The sequence below is a fragment of the Puma concolor genome, chromosome E4, assembly GCF_028749965.1.
Source record: "Puma concolor isolate L17-30 chromosome E4, mPumCon1.1.hap2, whole genome shotgun sequence".
Lineage (NCBI taxonomy): Eukaryota > Metazoa > Chordata > Mammalia > Carnivora > Felidae > Puma > Puma concolor.
This window is the reverse complement of record NC_141683.1, coordinates 25,670,235-25,682,777: the sequence shown is the minus strand read 5'-3', so window position 1 is coordinate 25,682,777 and position 12,543 is coordinate 25,670,235. Positions and strand designations below refer to the sequence as shown.

Below are 12,543 nucleotides of genomic sequence, written 5' to 3'. Positions count from 1 at the left end.
GGATGGGGTGGGATTAGATGGAGGGGGTGGGATTGGATGGAGGGGGTGGGGTTGGATGGAGGGGGTGGGATTGGATGGAAGGGGTGGGGTTGGATGGAGGGGGTGGGGTTGGATGGAGGGGGTGGGGTTAGATGGAGGGGGTGGGATTGGATGGAGAGGGTGGGATTGGATGGAGGGGGTGGGGTTGGATGGAGGGGGTGGGATTGGATGGAGGGGGTGGGATTGGATGGAAGGGGTGGGATTGGATGAAGGGGGTGGGGTTAGTGCTTTTGTGAAAAAAGACCCTATAGAGCTCCTTAGCCCTTTCCTTCTGTGAGAATACAACCCATGTGAAGTCTTCAACCCAGATGGGGGCCCTCACCAACTGTCCAGCACCCCGATTTTGGACTTCTGGCCTCCAAAATTGCAAGGAATAAATTTCTGTTTTTTAGAGGCCACCCAGTTTGTGGCATTTTGTTATGGCAACTGGAATGGACTAAGACATCTTAGGAAGCTTTTCTTTTCTTTTCTTTTTTATTGAAAAAATTTTTTTTACATTTATTTATTTTTGGGAAACAGAGTGAGACAAAGCGTGAACGGGGGAGGGGCAGAGAGAGAAGGAGACACAGAATCTGAAGCAGGCTCCAGGCTCTGAGCAAGCAGTCAGCACAGAGCCTGATGCGGCGCTCGAACCCACAAACTGTGAGATCATGACCTGAGCTGAAGTTGGACGCTCAACCGACTGAGCCACCCAGGTGCCCCAGGAAACTTTTCTTAATAAGGAAAAAAAAGATGTTGTTGATTAGAGAGGCAGAATGAAGAATAAACACCAGCAACACTGTCTCTGTATCTAGAAATGAAACTCTATTTCTTATTGATCTCTTTTAACAAGAAGAAAAAAGACGTCAAGGGTGTGTTGAAGAGGTTCACAAGAGTTACCATGCTTCTGAGAGAGGCTGGGCAGGGACACGGCTGAGACCGCTCCCACACCAGGGGAGGGCACAACTGAAAAGGTGCCTGCTTTCTGCAGGATTCTGGAAAGCCCTGGGATTGGGAGGAGCACATGTTAAAAGAAGACTTAAACATCAGGTGGGTGAGGTCAAGGCACTTAGGACCTAGTCCCAGGGACAGGCAAGAGCATGTACCAGACATGTGACAAAAGAGAATTGACATACAGCAGTGAGAGCAGACCCTCTAACTGCTTGGGCAGATTGGGTATGGAATGTGAAAATCAGACTTCATCCGAGGAAATGTCCCAGAGAGGGTGATTTCTGACCTCAGTTTAGAAAGAAGGGTGAAAAATAAATTGATGGGAGAAGAGGCAGAAGGAAAGGGAGCAGGTCTGCCTGTTGCTCCTGTTGCTGGGCTCCCCAGCAATGCCCCAGGGACTGAGCCAGACCCAACTGCATGGAGAAGTGTTTGTACTAGGCCTCCTGGAGCAGGGAATTGATGTCGGGGGGCACAGAGATCTGAATGCCACTGACCATCTGATTAAGATCTGTAATGAACTCTGCTACAATTGGTTTCAAAGCTATGACATTTGTAGCAAATAAATACATCGTGGAGGTTAACATTAGCACCTGCCCCAATCGCTCGTCCAGGGAAGGCATTCTTGGAGAGTGCTGTTTCTAAATAGAGTCGAACGTGTGACTAACAGAGATTGGATTGAACTTTGATGGTGCCGTTGACTTTCAGTTGCCCTGATAAGGAAAGGGAAGGGCTGATTTCATGTCCTAAGGAGTTTGGGCCAACAAGCTGATGACTGCGGCCAGCTAATAATTTGAAGTGATCCTCAAATTCATTGTTATCCGTGTTGCTAGAAATAAAATGTCCCTATTGTATGTAATACCTCCGTGATCTTAGAAGGTCAGCTGTGTAAATCTGTATGAGTGGTCGCCCGAGTAGTCACCTCTTTGAGGAACTCAGTGTCCAGCAGAATGAAGTCACTTTCTCCCATGTTGTATGCCATCGGAACATCCAGGGAAGGACCGTGCTGTGCCACTCTGGGTTCCTCCATGAGTGTGGACTGGATTCAAAATCTCTCCAAATTTATCTTACAAGATGCAGAGAAACTGATTTTCTGCTGGCAACGAGTAAATCGTTGATTACATACCAATAATGAACTGGGACTATATAGTGGGCAACAATAAACGTGACCTGTCTTGGTGTAAAGAATCAAGCATCCAAATTCCTACCATGACTCCAGCAGAACTCCATAAGCCGCACTATATCACTGGCCAACAAGACCCAATAGGGTAAGGAGGTATTTTATGCCCACCATCAGTAGGCTTTTTGCTTCCGGGATCAGGACACATTTCCAGGCCCAGAGGGGCTCCCAAAAGGCCTTCTAACCAAGTCCCAGCCTCTAAACTGAACACATTATAATAACTACAGCTCATCTGTGTTTCTGAGGTCCCACTAGCTTTCTCAAACACTCATTTTCAGGCAGGAATTTCTACCCTCAGTCCCTCACCCTGCCCTTGTTCTCTGCCCTTTCTTGACAAATACATCCTCCATGAGCTTAGAGACAGAGAAACATGCATCCAGGTATCTCTGGACAACTGGGTCGAATGAAGAGCCAAGACTCCAGATCTGTAAGGAAAAGGTAGTAGGTATTAGAGCTGAGAGGCTGGGTGATTTTCCCAGCCTGTCCTGTGGGTCAGCACGTCCTCAGACCCACTTTCAGCTCCACACTGCCACCTTGTGGCTCCAGGGCAAATCCCAGGACACTCCTGTTTCCCTCAAGTGGGAGAAGGTGGCTCCCCAACCCTCAAACTCTCTTCCCCATCACCACCCCACTCAAGAAGAGTGAACCTGGGGCACCCAGGTGGCTCAGTAGGTTAAGCATCCATTCTTGGTTGTGGCTCAGATCATGGCCTCCTGGTTCTTGGGTTCGTGCTTACAGCACAGAGCCTGCTTGGGATTCTCTCCCTCTCTCCCTGCCTCTCCTCACAATAAATAAATAAACATTTAAAAAAGAAGAAGAGCAAATTTTATTTCATATTGCATATCTCATTGTCACTGCCCCTAGGAAACAAAGATGCCCAGGAATTTCCTGGTTATCAAGGACTTTTATTGGTCAATTTAAACCGCATCTCCACGTTCTTGACCCCAAGTGAGCTACTGCAGCCTGGGCTGAGTCTAGAGCTCCTTGATAAATAAAAGACTTATTTACATACAAATCACAGACATAGACATCTGGAAAATTGCTGGTTTATACCATACATCAGAAAAAAACCATTCTGAGAAATCTCCACAGTCCACCAATTCACCTCCTCCTGCCATCTTCTGCCCTGCCCACCCTCTGCCCCTTGCTCCCACATGGCTTCTAAGGGACTGAAGTACTGTATTTCACAGAGTCCACAGGATGTATAAATATTTTACAGAAGTGCCTAGCCCAGAGACAGCATGGTTCCATTTTGCCTGTTTTTAGCTGTCAGAAGTGAGATTGACCTGAGAGAGCAGAGACCATCCTTCTTGCTTCCCACAGGGACCCTGGAGGTCACTCACCAGAGGCATCGTTATCTTCTCTAACATCAGTAGAGTGTTCTATAGTTTATGGTCTTACAACCTTCCCGTCCCCAACAAGGTTAGTTGTTCCTGTTTAATAAATGGGGAAACCATTGCTCAGAGGGATTAGAAGACTTGCCCAAGTTCATATGTCTAGAAAAGGAGTGAGAGCAGAGCTCAAACCCAGGTCTTTGGAGTATAAAGCTGGTGTCCCAGTCATCATGATGAGCAATGATTTACTCGGTACTTAGGCACTAAGGACAGGGATTTGGGGTGAGGGGCAGGGTCATTGGCTTACACACGAAGGCCAGGAGAAACTCCAGCACTCATACCGCCATGGGAGGCTCCTGAGCCCAGCTCTGCCAAGACAGATGGACAAGGAAGAAGTGGCTGGATGTCAGAAACCGACAGGGGCAACAGAATGCAGTGAAGAGAGACCATGGGCCCTCACATCTGCCTTGAGCCTTGGCCCCGTCCGGGTCTGTGTCCCACTCTCTGGTTCTTTAGCACTGAAGGCTTGGGACACTTTGCTTACTGAGTTCTTATCTTTTAAGGAAGCCTAAGGAGGCTTCTCAGAGCTGAGTGACCTCTTAAAGCCCAAAGTTACAGTCATTCCCTACAGCTTCCTTAGGAGTAGAGGGAAGAGAATCTGTTCCCTAGAGCTGCTCTCAGGATAGATAATCAGCCCCTTACATTAGTAGAGAGCTCATGCCTCTACCAACCACTTTTACATCCACAGTCTTATTTGACCCTCATAACAGAGATGAAGGATAAGCCAGACTTCTCCCCATGTTGGTCATCAGTGGTGGTAGAACCAGGATCTGGTTCTTCTGACTTTTCAGCTGATGCTCTCTCCATTATCAAGGCTATCCCTTAGATTAGAATCGGAATTAGGGTGGGGAAACCACCCCATGATCTAAATCCCGCTGGAGGTAACGAGGAGGAACAGGGCAAAGCCTCAGAGTCTCCCCACGCCACTGCCTCTCCCAGCTTCAACATCACAGAATTGAGACCAAAAGTAGACAGTGTGGCCATGGAGGGATCCATCATGACCAGAATTGAGTCAAAGGGTATAAATATCATTGTCATGAAAATCCAACAATTCTTCTAGAGCCTCTTGGTTAGAAAGGCTCTACTGTAACACCATAGAGTGTAGTCTTGCAAAGTCATGACAGTTTAGAGCTGGCAAAGATCTTACAGATCATCTGTGTCCTAACAGGTCAGAAGACAGAGTCCCCGAGAAGGGAGGGGACTTGCCCAAGGTCATGCAGCTACCTGAAAGCAGAGCCGAGTCTCAAATCCTGGGCTGCGGACTTCATCGCGGCATGCATGGTTCGTAGGGAAGCTCTGAAGAGCCTTGAGGAAATCCAGAGCCATGATCCAGCCCCACTTTCTGTATGGATGTCCCCTCTGGGTGGCCCCAGAGGAAGGTGCAGTGTGGATCCCTTCGGGGAAGAAGAAAAGAAACCAATCCCTGCTGCTTTGGAGGCTTCGTCCACTCTTAATTTTATTGTGACCATTTTCATCTGCTCCTTTCTTCTCATCCTTCTCACACTCCCTCCCAGGGGGTCATTCCACTGAGCATCTACTTTGTCCTGTCACCCCTCCTATAGAGGTGGATGGTACAGGGAGCATTGGCAGAATTTTTGCTAGTTATAGATGCTGCACTAAATCCCACATCTCCCTTCACTAGACAGGTGGGCATAGCAGGTAAAGCTGATCTATCTGCTCTACCCACCTCCATTCGCTTTCCTTCATTGAAGAAGCCTCCTTCTACAAAACAAACAGACAGACAAACAAACAAATCCAGTATCTAGATAGAGAAACAGAATACTTTTCACACTTTTTCACTTCTCCCCTCTCCTGGTTGGGCTGGGTGTGCTAGTCAGATTAGGATGGGGGACAAATGGTCAAGGTGGGAGACCAGCCTGAGTCCCTGCCCCCTGTGGAGGCCCAGATAGGGCCGTCCTCGGCCTGCCTGAGATCTGGGGTGAGTTCCCAGACACTCTGCGAATGCACAGGGTCAGGGAAGCAGATGTTTTGACTCTCGCTGACTCCCAGCCTCTGAGATTGGGGGCAAATAGCTTCAACACCAAGGGTAGGGCAGCCCTTCTGGGCCCCTCACCCTACCTCAAACTGGGCTCCCCTAACTCCAACCTTGGCCCTCCCGGCTTTTACACCCAGTGTTGAAATGAGCAGAGACCCTCCACTAGCCTCGCAGGCATGCCAGACTTCAAGGAACGTGTTCCCTAAAAGACACCGGTCTCTGTGGAGGCTTCCCCATCCACCTGCGCAGAGTCCTTCAGTGACCCTTCGGTCCCAGGGCCCCCACCGAGTCTGGGGCTGAGGGTGAGGGCGGGCAGGCCGCTGGAGCAGGTCAGCAGTGTGGTGTGGCGGCTGGAGAGGCTGAGGCTGGAGAGTTGCCGGCGTGGCCGGGGCCGGGGACCCCCACAGCAGTCCGGGTGGCACAGCGGCCATGGCCGCAGGTGGCTGTTGAAACCCATGGAGACCCAGGGGTTGCAGCAGCTGCTGAGGTTGCCCAAGAGCATGGAGATGGTGAAAGCCACGTTGGTTGAATCTGCAGAAGGAGAAGCACAAGAAGCCCTAGAATCACAGAGCTGGAAGGGACCTGGGAGAGAGTCCAGGCCCCCACCGAGCAGAGGACAAAAGAGAGTTCCCAGAGGAGAGAAAGGACTTGCTTGAGTTCTCTGGTTAGAAAGGAGCCGGGACCCCTGGATGGCTCAGTCAGTTAAGCACTGGACTTCAGCTCAGGTCATGATCTCACGGTCAATGAATTCGAGCCCTGTGTCAGGTTCCGTGCTGACAGCTCAGAGCCCAGAGCCTGCTTTGGATTCTGTGTCTCCCTCTCTCTCTGCCCCTCCCTCACTCATGGTCTGTCTGTCTCTCTGTCTCTCAAAAATAGACATTAAAAAAGTAAAAAGAAAGGAAGAAAGAAAGAAAGAAGGAGAAAGAAAGAGAGCAGCACAGCTGCTCAGCCCAGCTCTGGAGCTGGGACTCCAGCTTCAGAGTCCTACCTCACTGGGTTTTGTTTGCAAGCACAGAGTAAGGGTAGGAGCTAAGGTTTGCTCCAAGCTTTCTTTCTTTTTTTTTTTTTTAACGTTTATTTATTTTTGAGACAGAGAGAGACAGAGCATGAACAGGGGAGGGTCAGAGAGAGGGAGACACAGAATCTGAAACAGGCTCCAGGCTCTGAGCTGTCAGCACAGAGCCCGACACGGGGCTTGAACTCAAACCGCAAGATCATGACCTGAGCCAAAGTCGGCTACTTAACCGACTGAGCCACCCAGGCACCTCTCCAAGCTGACTTTCAAGGTGTAAACACAGTCAGGGAGGGACAGGACCAGCTTAAATAGGAGACAGTGTCTTTGTTCCAAAACCTAGAACTTGAATCCCCTCATGGATGGAGATCTAGAATGAGAAAACTTCTGTAAGACAGGCAGGGAAAATACCTGTGATTCTAGGCCAAGCTCAGGCCCCTTTGACCCCCAATATCATTTATGTTGTAGATACAGGTGCACACTGTCTTCTGGATTCTGTCTTCTTTGACCCCTCAAGGACAGTCCCCCTCATTCTGTCACTCAGTCATTGAGCATGAGAGCACAGACAGTGCCAGGCCATTGCTGGGGACCTGGGTGGGCAATCTAGAGTCTAACTGCCCTGCAGGTGCCATGGCATCATCTCCAACTGCAGTGGAGGGTCAGCTTCCAGGTACAGGGCCCCCAAGCATCCCTTTCTGGATGAATACTTGTTCTGTGTCCTCAGAGATTATACCCAGGGAATGGACCTTCCTGCAGGGAAAAATGAACTTCTCTCTTGGACGGTCAAAAGGGGAGAGTGCAAACTGGTAAGATTTTTTCCAGACACAGTATTCTTTCTTAAGACTACATGAGCTCCACATGCCAGGAGGAAAGCTTCTGGGACAGGCCTTGACCTCTGGCTAGACACACCCTGTTACATGAGGCGTAGATTGCACACTGCATTACCTTGCCCTTTGGCAGAGGCTATAGAATCATTGAAAGCAATGTCAGAGCTTTAAGGAAGCACAGACTCGAAGCCAGGTCTACTGACTCTAAGACAGCAGTCCTGTGCCTCTGTGAAGTTTCAGCCAACACACTCAAAGGCAAAGCCCTTTGCCTCCTCTGTAAAGCACTGTGACGTCTTCAGATACTCTGGTTCTCCCATAGGTGTGCTCCTAGGTGTGGCTACTCATGGCCCAAGCAGAGGGAAGAACATTTGACAGAAGATGTAGATCACAGGGGTGAGAAGCTGAAGGCGTCTGGATTGACCCATGTAAGGCAGAGAAGTGAGGGCAAGGGGCGAGTACCTGTCGGTAGTGGAGGGACCAGCCTCAATAAAAATAGATCCTCCTTCATTTTTCCTACATCCTGGCCTGCTCCCCAGCTAACATAAAACCTGGATGATGCGGAAGTTGTGGGAGGTTGCTTTGGCCAACGGGGTGGTATTCACCCTATCCACTCTATCGATACATATTTAGTGCCTAGATTAGGCCAGGGATGGAGGGGTTCCACAAGCGCCTTGCCTGAGAAACATCTGTTTGATTTGGCCCCATCTAAGCCAGGCCCAACGCAGGGCCTGGAGATGTGCCATGAACACCAGAGTCTACAGAGGCTCCACCTCTCAGCCCTTGAGGGCAGACCCACAATGCTCAACCCTAGGCAGCCACCGCGTCTTGGCAGAAACTCAGCCGAGAGTTGGGGGGCAGGAGCAAGGCCCAGGAGACAGGTAGACTCTAACCAGACACTCAGGGACAGGAGGTCAGGAGGTTGGCGTGCTATGGAGAGGAACTGGGTGTACTGGAAAGTAAGTTTAAAGTAATGGATCTCAGCCCAACTAGAAGGGCCCCAAAGGGCTTCCGCTTTTCTGAGAGAGCATATTGTCTGTAAGGTAACACTTTGTCTCTGTTCTCTTGGCTCAGAGAGGCCCTTGGTACACAGGTGAGGGACGTGTACGGAGGGACAGGCTTGTGATCATAGTGACACAGCAGGCAAGCAGGGAAGCCTGCACTGGCTGGGTGGCAGGGTCTGCATCCTCTTGTAGGTTCCTTGATAAAGGGGCAACTGACTATGCCCTGCCCCCCACCCTGCGTCATTAGCTAAGCTGGACTGAGAGTAAAGCCATGCCATGGATAATGCTTGACCTATAAAGACCTTGACTCAGGTCCTGGCCCCACCTCTTACTAGCAGTGGCACTTTGGACCAGTGTTTTCCCCTCTGCGAGTCTTGGATTACTCAGACATACAGCAGAGAAGGCCACCAAGGACTGAATGTGCTTGGCACTAGGAAGCCCTCTCTCCTTCTATTCTGTGTGTGAGTAAAGCAGGGTGGTCTCTACAGTTGGTTAGAATCAATACATTCATTGCTTAAAGGGTAATTTGCAAAGAGCCTCTTGTCCAAATGGATGTCCAAAAGAAGGGATAAAATGGGACCATAATAGTTTGGTATTATTCTCACAATTCTCTTGCAGGGTTGTGTTAAATTCATGAACAGCCTGGCCCTTATTTAATCTCTCCAGAAAAGCAAAGTATATTTGGCTTGAGAGTGTCCCAGGATGAGCAAAATGAGGTTAGAAACAAAAGCACAAGGGAAGGGGGAACCACTCCCTAAGGGCTGGTAGGAATTGGTAGCCTGGATCTGCTGGTCAGCAAACTCTCAGGAAGCTTCCAGCTTCCAAAACCTGTGCACAGAGCCTCCCTAGGGCAGTCACATGCTGTACCCAATATACATCCCAGGCTATGCACAAGACGTGCACTGGAGAACACACAGTCACCCCAGCCACAAACACCCAGATGGGTTGACTTGCACGTGTCCCCATGCCGCACTCTTCTTAGGAGAGAAGGAACACTACTCTCCAACATTTAGGCTGCCCAGACACAGCCTTACCTTCCTGAGTACACACTCATCCCCAGATAGCTGGACCATCTGGCAGTATCTAAAGCTCAGGAGGCTGCCATCTACCTCCCCCCAGAAAAAAGACAATAGCACGGCCTCCCATGTGCCAATTGGAACATGGTCTTCATGGTGGGTCCCATTTTGTTTTTCACCTAGAGGAGGAAGTCCCCTCTCTTCACCACTTCCAGAGTCAGGATTATGAACAGGGCGTAGGGTAAAGGAAAAAGACGAAGACACAGCAGGCCTGGGTTCTACCCCTCACTTTGCCACTCCCTAACTGTGTGGCCTTGGGCAAGTCACATTTTCTCTCTGAGCCTCTCTCTCCCATTAGCCAAATGAAGGGGTTAAAATTTCAGGCTTGAAATTTCAGGGTTGTCGTGTGCCAACATGCTAATTAATTAGAAGTGGTTGTTGGGAAGGAGTTTAAAGTCTTGTCCAGCCTCGAAAGGGAAGAGCACCGACAAACACAGCTCATGGGTCACAGATTGTCATCCTGGACAATTTGAAAATTCTTTTCAACGCGGTCATTCTATGATTCTAATGCTCATGTATGAAACTGGGAGTTGACTGACCAAAACTGCCAACAGTCATGCTTCATTAAGGCCACATGTTATTTTTAAATGTTTAAATTAGGTGCCCAAATTGTAAAGTGTGGAGATTTTACATAAAAGATACTCACACAGCATCAGGAGGCTGGTCAGGAGTTGTAGCTTCTCACATGAAACAGGGACACCCCCACCCCTTTCATAATTGCTTCACTCATCTGTTACCTGCCTGGCCCGGAAGGCCTTATAACCCCCTCGTTGCCCTGCTTTCTCCCTTCCCTGCTCCTTTCCACTCACGCCTCCCACACGGACACACACTTGCCTTCGTCAGGGGCATCTTTGTCCCACACGGACCACATCTGGACGCTGAAGAAGGGTGCCCAGCAGGCAATGTAGGCCAGCACAATGACGAAAGTCATCTTCACGGTTCGGATCTTAGCCCTCGAGATGGTACTGATGCTGCTGACCCGGGATGGCAGGCCCCGTGTGGCGGCAGCTGGGACAGAAGGCGACATCCTGTCCCAAGTCCTCCAGCCCCTTCCTTCCACCTTGCGGGCCTGCGTCTTGACTTTGAGGTTCTTACAGATCTCGTGGTAGATGAGGCTGTAGCAGGCCGTGAGCATGACCACAGGCAGGACAAAGATGGCCAGGGTGGTCCAGGTGATATAGACCCGAGGCCCCCAAGGGAAGCGGAAGTCTGCCCAGCAGTCCAGCACCCCTGTGCCCTGGAACACCTCCCGCAAAGAAAAGATGAAGATCTGAGGCAGGCTGAGGATGGCAGCCAGCAGCCAGGGAGCGGCGATGAGAGGGTAAGTGGACTGGCTGGGCTGCTGGAGGCTGCGCAGGGGGTGACAAACAGCCAGGTAGCGGTCCAGCGTCATGGCCAGTAGCATGTAGGTGGAGGCGAACATGCTGAGCACCTGCAGATACTTGACGGCCCGGCAGAGGAGGTCAGGGCCCTGGAAACGGTAGGTGATGTCCCACAGCAGCTGGGGCAGCACCTGAAACAGGGCCACACCCAGGTCAGTCACGGCTAGGTGCAGAACAAACAGGTGCATGCGGGAGCGCTTGCGGCCTGGCTGTCCCAGGGTCAGCAGCACAGTCAGATTGCCCCCTGTCGCCAGCACCAGGACCGCGGCCAGGACTCCGATCTCCACCTTGGCCAGCTCCTCATCCCGTCCCATCCAGGGTGTGGTGGCATTGGGGACGGAGAAGGTGCCACCGGGAGTGGGGTTAGCAGCCCAGGCAGGCCCAGAATCCATGGTTGAGTGTGCTGCGGGTGGGGGGAGGGGAGGGGAGGAGGGAGAGGGAAAGACCTACGGTTGGTGTGGAGGCTAGTGGAGACGTTTGATGGCTGAAACGGAGTGGGGAGGGAAAGGTTTCAGACGGGGAGAGAAGAGAAGGGGGATGGCAGGAAGATGGTGAAAATAGAAATAGTTAAGAGGTTGGGGATAGAGGGGAGGAGAGAGAAAGAGGCAAGGACGGAGAAGAGGCTGATCGACGACGTGGAGGGGAGACCTAGGAGAAGAGAGAGAAGGGCTCAGGGAGACAGGGTGTCAGGAAAAGAAGAATGGATGGGGCTGTGCAGGGTGAAGCTTCTGGAAGGAAAGAAGCCTGGGGAGCTGCTACCACTTCCCAATCCACCCCAAAGTCACTTTCTCCCAACTTTTCTGGAAGTGGAAAGCGGATGTCCCTACGCTTGCTTGGAGGCGAGGTCCACACCATCAGCGTCGCGTGCTGGATGACCCTGCCAAGCCAGCGCCAGCCCCCGGGAGCAGCGACCAGAGGCAGCGGGAGCGCAGCGCCCGGAGCCGGGTTTTATGGGCTCGCAGCAGGAGCCCTGCGCCCCGGGCGCGCCGGTTGGTTCCCGCAGAGAAGGGCGGAGTGAGGCTCCCCCGCACGCAGCCCACAGGAGGACCGAGAGGCGGGGTGGGGGGGAGTGGTGGAGAGGGATGGGGGGGGGGACAGCGGGGGCAGCGGACCAGGGACAGGGAGCCAGAGAAGCAGAAGACGCAAGCAAGCGCTCACCCGCTGGCCAGACAACCTCTTCTGCGCTCCCACCCTGGAACCGTCGGACCATCTCTCAAAACAGGTGCGCACGCGAAGAGTGGAGGGTGGTGACCCCCCCCCCCCACACACACGCGGGGCCCCTAAGGCTGGCAGCGCTGTTGGGCATGCCCCCTGCTCCGGGGTCCCTGTTAGTTCGCGAAGGGTCCAGAATCTGCAGGGGTGGCCAGATGGGCGAGGTGGCGCCCCCAGAGGGAGCCCTCGAGCCCTTGGTAGCCACCTCTGGCCACAGCCACTGGTGGAAGACATGGGTCCTCAGGGAGGTAGAAAAAACGAGGCCGGGCGTGGAGAGGGAGAGGTGGTGGAGATCCGACCGAGGTGCGGAGCGGAAGGGGCTGGACCTGGGAGCCCGGGGCGCTGGGTCCGAGCGGCCCTCGGAGGAATCCCGCAGGAGACGTCTTAACCCGCCGCCCCCGCGCAGTGTTTCATCGGCAAAACAACGAACGCACTTAACCACCCTGGGGGGCAGAAAACCGGTCCAGAGAAGTGACAGGGGCTGCTCTGGAAGCCGG

At 52.0% G+C, this 12,543-nt stretch overlaps 1 protein-coding gene across 1 annotated transcript; it reads right to left on the bottom strand.

Moving 5' to 3' along the window:
- Positions 1-5,577: 5,577 nt before the first annotated feature.
- On the bottom strand, positions 5,578-11,835 carry AVPR1B (arginine vasopressin receptor 1B). Its single transcript, XM_025921181.2, has 2 exons — positions 10,287-11,835; positions 5,578-6,067 (listed from the first exon to the last, which is right to left on the bottom strand). The coding sequence occupies exons 1-2, from the start codon at positions 11,224-11,226 to the stop codon at positions 5,739-5,741; spliced, it is 1,269 nt and encodes a 422-aa protein (XP_025776966.1). The 5' UTR covers positions 11,227-11,835; the 3' UTR covers positions 5,578-5,738.
- Positions 11,836-12,543: the final 708 nt, after the last annotated feature.

Bases quoted from the DNA above. Each gene is read 5' to 3' on its own strand.
- AVPR1B (XM_025921181.2), bottom strand. From the start codon at position 11,226: ATGGATTCTGGGCCTGCCTGGGCTGCTAACCCCACTCCCGGTGGCACC. The intron at 6,068-10,286 runs GCAAGTGTGTGT...CTCCTTCTGCAG, and splicing joins CAAAGATGCCCCTGACGAAG to ATTCAACCAACGTGGCTTTC.